This window comes from Gadus macrocephalus, chromosome 2 (genome assembly GCF_031168955.1).
Source record: "Gadus macrocephalus chromosome 2, ASM3116895v1".
Classification (NCBI taxonomy): Eukaryota; Metazoa; Chordata; class Actinopteri; order Gadiformes; family Gadidae; genus Gadus; species Gadus macrocephalus.
In genome coordinates, this window is record NC_082383.1 from 3,174,107 (window position 1) to 3,183,199 (window position 9,093).

Consider the following 9,093-nt stretch of genomic DNA (forward strand, 5'->3'; position numbering starts at 1 on the left):
AGCGGACGTCCCTCTGTAGCGCGTCAGACACTAGCTCAGGACGCAGGACAGGACCTCTGATCCACCGACACACACAAGACCTCTGTCGATCTCTGCTTTATACTCATCATTACAACATTCCCGGTGAAGAACCCCAGTGGAGATGGAACTGGAGGATTGTGGCGGGTTACTGCAGGCGATCCGGGCGGAGCGCTTTTACGCACTGGATGGTTGCCCCGACGCGTTGAGGCTGGAGGTGATATAAGAAAACTACGCAGAGAGACGCGCATAGACACGCAAGGTTAAGACGTCTCCAGTGTTTGGTTTGTGCAAACTAATCAGCATGCGGTACCGAGGGGCAGTTCTGGCGGCTGGTTTCGCCGGGCTGTTCAGCTTCACCGTGCTCGCCGTGGCCATCGGGACGGACTACTGGTACATCATCGACGTGCACATCCCCAACTACTCCGGCACGGATGACCTCAGCTCCCACTCCGGGCTATGGACGACGCATGAAGGTAGGACCTGTCCTGTTGTGAGTTTACGGAGATATAGCTGAGTTGATGTATATGATGACACCAGAAGCCCCAGCTCGCGTCACTCAGCCCGTCAAGCATCCTGTCAATTAGCCCGTCTTCAGCCCGGGCTCGGAGGGTTCATTGGAATCGATTCGGGCTTCGAGGCTCCCAGCAGGCGGCTGCAGAGGGCGGGGCAGGCGGCGGCTCACAGGTGCATCGACCCGTACGTGGCGGCGGCACAGCTTGAGCCGCTACACAGGCAGCCCGCTAATTGCCACCAAGTGTTCCCGTTTTATAGCCAAGAAAACAGTAATCAAATCAAATGGATGTTATTTTTGTGCCAAAGTCAACTCTCATGATGGCGGTGAAGTGTTTCAATCATGTTTCTGTCTCAGGGCAGAACAGCAGCTCGCTGATGCCTTCCTTCAACGACGACACCTCCAGTCTGTCGGAGGTGGAGAAGCACCTCTTCAGTAAGCAGACTGCTACCTATTTACCCTCACCCTCCATCTATAAAATCAATACTCAACCCCACCTGAATATTCACCCCCAATCTGTTTACTCCCCCCCCCCCCCCCCCCCCCCATCTTCCCCCATCCGTAAACTCAACACCCACCTGAATACTCATCCCCATCTGTGCACTCCCCCCCCCCCCCCCCCATCGTTAAAAGTACACCCTGAACAACAACGAATGTCAGTTAGAGTGAAGCTGAATAAACAGTTCAGGGCGCTTGTCGGTCATTATCAAGCAGCCGCTTAATTTTGGGCACACAGTGCTAATTATGATGAATTAAGGGTCACGCATGATTATCATTTACCAACTCAAGGACGGTATTACCAACTGTGAGTGGGAAGGGGAATGTGGACACTTTAAGCCAGGCGGGCGGTGGGCGGCGTGACATCAGCCGACACACAATCATCACTGGAAATAGTGGTTCTCCTTTTGATTAATTTGATTAACATGACAACATAATCACTGTGCCCAAGTGTATGTGTGTGCCTGAATACGCATGTGTGTGCGCGTGTGGTGTGTGAGTGTGTCTGTGTTTGTGCATACGTGTGTCTGCAATGTTTCTTTCTGTGTGAGTGTGTGTGTGTGTGTGTGTGTGTGTGTGTGTGTGTGTGTGTGTGTGTGTGTTTGTGTGTGTGCAAGCGTAAATGTGTGAGCATGCACGTCTGTGCGCTTGCCTGTGTGTGTGAATACACGCATGTGCTTGTGTGTGTGAGCATACGTGTGTGTGCTTGCATGCATGTGATTGCATGCGCATGTGTGTGTATGCATGCATATGAATTTTTGCGTGGATGGGTGTGCATGTGGGTATGTGTGCATATGTGAATGCGTGCGTGGGTCCACATGTGTGTGAACTGACTGCGTGTGTTTTTGTGTGTGTGTGTGTGTGTGTGTGTGTGTGTGTGCGTCTGACCTGATGGTGTGTGTGTGTGTGTGTGTGTGCGTGTGTGTGTGTGCGTCTGACCTGACGATGTGTGTGTGTGTGTGTGTGTGTGTGTGTGTGTGTGTGTGTGTGTGTGTGTGTGTGTGTGTGTGTGTGTGTGTGTGTGTGTGTGTGTGTGTGTGTGTGTGTGTGTGTCCTCAGGGCTGCACAAGGTGGTGGTGGTGCTGCTGCCCCTGAGCCTGGTGCTGCTGGTGGGGGGGTGGATCCTGGGGCTGGTCAGCGCCCTGGCCCGTAGCGGGCGGCTGCTCGCCGCCGCCGCCGCCTACTTCCTCCTCTGCAGTGAGTCCCCGACCCGCCGCCATGTCAATGAACGGATGAATGAAGGAGTGAGTGAATGAATTAATGAGTGAATGAATTAATGAATGAGTGAGTGAGTGAATTAATGAGTGAATGAGTGAGTGAGTGAATTAATGAGTGAATGAGTGAGTGAATGAATGAGTGAGTGAGTGAATGGGTGAATGAATGAGTGAGTGAATGAATGAGTGAGTGAGTGAATGAATGAGTGAGTGAGTGAATGAACGAATGAATGAGTGAGTGGGTGAACGAATGAACGAATGAATGAGTGAGTGGGTGAATGAATGAATGAGTGTGTGAATGAGTGAGTGAGTGAGTGAGTGAGTGAATGAGTGAGTGAGTGAATGAATGAGTGAGTGAGTGAATGAACGAATGAATGTGTTCAACATGTGGGCCGGGCCGGCCCAGTGAGCATCTCAGTCAAGGAATGAATGAATGAATGAATAAATTAATGAATTAGTTAATTAGTAAAACATGTAGGCCAAGCCGGCCGTGTCCATGTCAGTGAATGAATGTGTTCACCATGTGGCCCGTGGCCATGTCAATGAAGGAATGAATGAATGAATGTGTTCACCATGAGGGCTGATCATCTTCCCCCCTCCCCCTCATGGCCGCACTGACCTAGCCCTGATCTCAGCTGGACTTATTTAAGAGGCGTCTTTGGTGTTTTTAACGTGAAGAACAATGTGCGTGGGTGTGTGTGTGATGTAGACGTCACATGTGTCTGAGTGCAGCTGTGTGCAAATGCCTAGGCTTACGTGTGTTATTGTGTGCATGTCTGGTTCTATGTTTGTGTTTGTGTGTGTGTGTGTGTGTGTGTGTGTGTGTGTGTGCGTGTGTGTTTGTGTGTGTGTCTGCACGTCTTGGAGACAAAGCGGTTGAGCACTCGTCTCAGGGTTGCTGTAGCACACATGCGGCCCGGGGCCTTCCGTGTCAGACGCTGTGCCGGTGGGAGTTGTGTTTTGCGTGAAGGACCCTGAAGGAGGACTCTGCCACAGCGAGACGGTGTCCAGCCAGGTCCTGATTCTACCGTCTAGAGCTCCCATTGACGCACTGCCCTGGGTGATTGCTGGCTGATCGCTGCTCGGTCCGTTGCATTGCAGATGCGTTGGGCTGGGGTGTGGCATAGTATACGTTGTGTAGCCTCTTATCCTAGCTATCTTTGTTGTACACGGGGAACGGGTTAACCTTGAGATTGTTAGTGCTTGCCAATTGCTTCTATGAACATCCTTACTGTACCGACAGTGATATATTGTTGTTTCCCTTTCTTCTGACGAATGTAATTATTGTGAGTTGCTTTGGATAAAAGCGTCTGCTAAAAAATGATAAGCGATTGAATTCATATAGTGCTTTTCTCGACACTCAAAGACGCTTTACAGTGAAGGGGGAGACCTCATTAACCACCACCAGTGTGTAGTACCCACGTCAGCCAATCTGTGCCAAAACGCTCACCAGACACCAGCTTGAGGTGGAGAGTGAAGGAATTAATGAGTCAATTATACAGGAGGATGATTAGGGGGCCAGATTGAATGAGCCTGGTTGGGCCAGGACACCGGGGAAACCCCTACACATTGCGATAAGTGCCCTTGGATCTTTATGGCCCCTGTGAGTCAATGCTCTAAATGTAAATTTAGATCTTTTGTTTTGATTTCACCCTGTTAAGTGAAATTAAAGGATTTTGAGATTCTTAAGGCAATTTATAAGCCTTTTTTGTCGTCTTTGTTGGAATTATCTCTGCATCCCGACAGCAATCAATCAATCAAATGCTCTGACAAAAAAAGAAAACTAATTGCAGGCCTGTGATTGGCTGATCATTTAGTTTGGCCCGAGTGATTGCTGATTGGATGGCCAACCTGTCCGTTGACCTACAGAGAGGTGAGATAGCTGAACAAGCTCTTCACGCGTGCGTGAGGCGGCAGTAGCTCAGGAGGTAGAGTGGGTTGGCTGGTGACCCGAAGGTTGCTAGTTCGATCCCCGGGTCCTCCTAGCAGAGTGTCGAGGTGTCCCTGGGCGAGGCACCTCACCCTGACTGATCCTGACGAGCTGGCTGTCGCTCTGCGTGGTGGACTCCACCCTCGGTGTGTGAATGGTTGTAAGTCGCTTTGTTTGAAAGCGTCTGCTAAATCCCCTAAAATGGAAAATGCATGACGGGAATGTTCCGCTAGGCTATGCAGACCTAATACTGAGGCCCCGTTTACACGAAGGGAAAACGCGGTTTGGCCTCTCATTGACACGAAAACGCAGTTTTTATCACAGAAAACGATCATTTCTAAAAAAACTCTGGCCAAAGTGGAGATTTCTGAAAACGCCGGTTATGTGTTGTCGTGTCAACGGGGAGAAACAGGGTTTTAGGTTCTGAAGCGTCATATTATGCGCCAGGAAATGCTTAACGTCCTATGAGCGCCCTATGTTTACAGTTTGTTTGTTACAGGAAGACGCTTGTGTTATTCGTTGTTGTTGATTCTGAGGATTCTGATGCTTATTTATGCGTTTTGATGTAAACGACAACTTTTTTGAAAACGATCTTGTGTGAACAATGTTATTTTTGAAAACGGAGGGGGGGAAATATTAGTTTCTATAAATACCCTACTACGTATAAACGTGGCCTAAAGCTAGCTAGCCATTGGTGTTTGGGGCGTGGCTTTGGAGGGAGGCAAGAAGGGAGGTGTGAGATGTTTTTCTCCAAATTGCCTTTAAAACTCCCTTCAATTTTGTGGGGAAGATTCCTCCTTAAAAGGGGAAACCGTGGGTGTCTTGTTTAAGTGTCGACCCCCTCCCTGCAAAATGGAGCGTTCCATCCCTTAAATTATTCAGGACACAATAGCAGGGTAAGGCAGAGTTTGACTTGATTTGGAGTTATTTCCGTCGGAAGAATCGGTTATCTCATCTAATTTATGCAGGGTCGTTCATCATTGCGTGGCATCTTGCATTTTTGGTAGAATAGCAAACGCGACAAACACAGAAGCAGCAAACATCTTCTTGAGGAACTGGGGGTCAGGGGGAGTTCAGAGTGATCGACGATGGCATGATGCTGATTGTCATCAAGTGTCTCACAGTTGAGCAGGGTAATGATTCCACTGATTGAAACCGTCTCACTGTCCCCATCAGAATTATCTGTTCTGCCCGTCTTTGGGTCTGCTGCAGCAGAGATACCGAGGAACAATGAGAGACAAAAAACGATACCAGGGACATTTTTTGGTGAATTGGCCCACCTTGCATTACCCATCTCGTTTGTATTGCTAAATAGGGTTAACTTATTTTAATGGAAAGCTAAAAAAAAAAAAAACCCTTATCGATGGTAAAATTAAGATAAAATGATACAAAAAAATCATGTTCACATTTCGTGAGAGATACACCATCATCCTAGTTTGGAAGATCTACAACAACATCATCCCGAATGCTGTGAACCTCGACTTTCGCGAGACCTCACGGCACGGCACTTCCTGCATACGGCCACTAGGATCATCGAAATACAGCAGCATTAACACCTTGAGGTTCCACTCATTCGCCTCGAGAGCCTCAGCACTGTATAACGTGGTCCCTCCTAGCATCAAAGTGCACACATCTCTGGCTACTTTCAAGTCAGCACTTGATGCATTCCTTCACACTTTCCCTGACACTCCACCAACACCTGGGTACACTGGACAGAACAGGAACTCAATGTTGGAGTGGGCCGGTAGCACGTGTCTGTAACGTTGCTACAACACTGGCGGTGGAGATGCGAGACATCTTGGCCTGAGCCCTCCAGCTCACAACCAACCCAAGAAACCCAAGAAAGAAACAATAAGGTTTGAACACAGATTCATATTTACGCTGATAGACTGAAAAGTGCATTCATTAATCCCAGGTCGGCTTTCAGATTGAGTTTGACGTGAATAAATGAATCCATCAAAAGTCGACAGCCTAAATGTTCGTCTGCGACCTGACAGACAGACAGACAGACACACAGACTGACTGACAGGACGAGCCCTGGAGCCTTCAGCATGACGTCTTTCCCCCCTTCTCATCCAGATGTCTGCCTGCTCCTCAGCCCCCTCACAAATTACACGGGCAATCTACAGATATAAATATATCCGATGATGTAGAAAAGAGATTGCAGCGCACCTTGCCATTGCCATGTCTGACAGACAGGTAGATGGATGGACCAATGTCTAGATAAATGTATTGATTGATTGATTGATTCGTTGGTTGGTTGATTGATTGATTGATTGATTGATTGATGAAACAGGCGGGCAACATTTTCCTGACCACTGAAGAGGAAGGTAGCTCGATCCGTCCTCCATCTTGGCATGACCTGAAACAATTTTTTTATCAAGAATGGCTGCAATCCTCATGACAGACACTGTGATCACACTGTGTGAAAAGGGGTGCATCTAGATCGGAATGCTCCATGATACTCCACAGATAATGGGATGTATCCGGGATACGTTCCACTCGTGAGGCCTGCCCCCAGCTGGGTGTGACTGAGGGCATCTTTGGTTTCACACCTTTGGCCAACAGGTGTCTTGAAGACAGTGACACAGTATTCTTCCTGGAAATAGACAGTTCGTCGACGTTCAAAACGAATTGAGTTTGTGTTGTTCAATAAGATGAGATGAGATAAACTGTGCCTTGTCAATTCCTCACGGGTTGTTGGTCGGTTGTTGGTCTTTGCATAATACTTATACTGGTCTGCGTGCGCGTGCGTGTGTCTACCCCCCCCCAGGCCTGTTCACCCTGGCCGGTCTCTGCGTCTACGTCAGCTACTCCCAGTGCGCCATGGAGGAGTTCCAGCGGCTTGTGAGCCCAGAGGACCTGGCCAACGTGGGGGTGTCCTACGGCTGGTCCTGTGCCCTGGCCTGGCTCTCCCTGGGCCTGGAGCTGAGCTGTGGCCTGCTGCTGCTGCTGGCCGCCCGACTGGTCCGCCGCAAGCAACGCGACTCAGGCGTGGCCATCGCAATGACCTGAGGGCCCAGGACCCCTGAGCTCTGGAGGTCTGAACCTCTGGAGGTCTGACCTCTGGAGGTCTGGACTTCCGGAGGTCTGAACCTCTGGAGGTCTGAACCTCTGGAGGTCTGACCTCTGGAGGTCTGAACCTCTGGAGGTCTGAACCTCTGGAGGTCTGAACCTCCGGAGGTCTGAACCTCCGGAGGTCTGAACCTCCGGAGGTCTGAACCTCTGGAGGTCTGACCTCTGGAGGTCTGAAGGTCTGGAGGTCTGGAGGTCTGGAGGTCTGGAGGTCTGGAGGTCTGACCTCTGAACCTCTGGAAGTCTGAAAGTCTGGAGGTCTCAGGATGTTGATACTGAGATACAAACGGGGGCTGGGCTGAATCATTTAGACTTTAATTATGATTATTAAGAATTATCATTGAAGCACACCTTATTTAACCGGCGTGCTTGATTAATATGATGAAGAGTTTTTATTGTTCATATTATTTGTTTATATCTTTGGTATCAGTAGGCTTTGTTGCATAACACTCACAACAAATGAGACTTCATTTTCCCATTAGCTGTAAACATTAGATCATGTGCCAACGTGTCGGTCGGGGTTGGAGAGAATAACGTTAACGCGGTCTAAACCGCCAGTCTGGATCAGGTCTAGATCAGGTTCTGGATCAGGTTCTGGATCAGGTCTAGATCAGGTTCTAGATCAGGTCTAGATCAGGTCTAGATCAGGTTCTAGATCAGGTCTAGATCAGGTCTAGATCAGGTTCTAGATCAGGTCTAGATCAGGTTCTAGATCAGGTCCGGATCAGGTCCCTATCAGGTTCTAGATCAGGTCTGGATCAGGTCTAGATCAGGTCTGGATCAGGTCCGGATCAGGTCTAGAACAGGTGCTGGATCAGGGTCTAGATCAGGTTCTGGATCAGGTTCTAGATCAGGTCTGGATCAGGTTCTAGATCAGGTCTGGATCAGGTTCTGGATCAGGGTCTAGATCAGGTCTAGATCAGGTTCTAGATCAGGTCTAGATCAGGTCTAGATCAGGTTCTAGATCAGGTCCGGATCAGGTCCCTATCAGGTTCTGGATCAGGTCTAGATCAGGTCTGGATCAGGTCCGGATCAGGTCTAGAACAGGTTCTGGATCAGGGTCTAGATCAGGTTCTGGATCAGGGTCTAGATCAGGTTCTGGATCAGGTTCTAGATCAGGTCTAGATCAGGGTCCAGCTCCATAGCTCCAGTCCCAGAGATAAGCGTGTGTCGACCAGTAAGCGAATTACCGATACCAAAACCAGCGCTGTGCGAGTGAGCACAGCATCGCGAGGAGAGGTGAGGGGCCGCACCGACACTAATGCTTCTGAAGATGTTGTTATGAAATGTATGGTCTGTGTGTGCTTTATATGTATATCTACCAGGTCTATGCATTAGCGCTTGGCTGTTTCTTCTTCTTCTATATTTTGGTCTTTCGGCACAAAATAAATGAAAACAATATAAAATTAATATTTAATGAACTGAATCTAAACAGATTTCCTCTTTGGGTTTGCTTGAGATACATTCGTTCTACTAGCACAATTGTGTTGTAATCTTCCTATACAGGTCACGCACACACGCACGCAGATACACACGCACACACACACACACACACACACACACACACACACACACACACGCACACGCACACGCACACGCACACGCACACGCACACACACACACACCTGAAAACAATTGTTTTTTTTGTTTTTTTTTAAAATCAAAATGAGGATATGTATATGTTTGTTCTAAGTGTAAATATTTTCTGCCTCAGAATGTAAATGATTTCAAATAAGACTAAGAAAGGCATCCTGAAACAGGTTCAGTGTGTTTGATGAAAAAAAATACCAATTTAACATCAAAGGATGCCTGAAGAAAAGCGGAATGGAAAATGAAAGAAAAGG

At 48.4% G+C, this 9,093-nt stretch overlaps 1 protein-coding gene across 5 annotated transcripts; it reads left to right on the forward strand.

The window, feature by feature from the left end:
• LOC132475226 (transmembrane protein 235-like) lies at positions 1-8,670 on the forward strand. Of its 5 annotated transcripts, XM_060076243.1 has the most exons (6): positions 1-494; positions 890-967; positions 2,090-2,227; positions 6,948-7,428; positions 7,461-8,114; positions 8,162-8,670. In XM_060076243.1, the coding sequence occupies exons 1-4, from the start codon at positions 323-325 to the stop codon at positions 7,187-7,189; spliced, it is 630 nt and encodes a 209-aa protein (XP_059932226.1). In that variant the 5' UTR covers positions 1-322; the 3' UTR covers positions 7,190-7,428; positions 7,461-8,114; positions 8,162-8,670. The 5 variants fall into 5 exon arrangements, with proteins under 5 accessions (XP_059932226.1, XP_059932242.1, XP_059932218.1 ...); XM_060076259.1 differs by having other exon boundaries at positions 6,948-8,137; positions 8,357-8,670; XM_060076235.1 differs by having other exon boundaries at positions 6,948-8,114.
• The last annotated feature ends 423 nt before the right edge of the window (positions 8,671-9,093 follow it).

Excerpts from the sequence above, each read along its gene's own strand:
- LOC132475226 (XM_060076259.1), top strand. The coding sequence starts at position 323 with ATGCGGTACCGAGGGGCAGTTCTGGCGGCTGGTTTCGCCGGGCTGTTC. Across the intron at positions 968-2,089 it reads GGTGGAGAAGCACCTCTTCA|GGCTGCACAAGGTGGTGGTG; the intron begins GTAAGCAGACTG and ends GTGTGTCCTCAG. Across the intron at positions 2,228-6,947 it reads CGCCTACTTCCTCCTCTGCA|GCCTGTTCACCCTGGCCGGT; the intron begins GTGAGTCCCCGA and ends ACCCCCCCCCAG.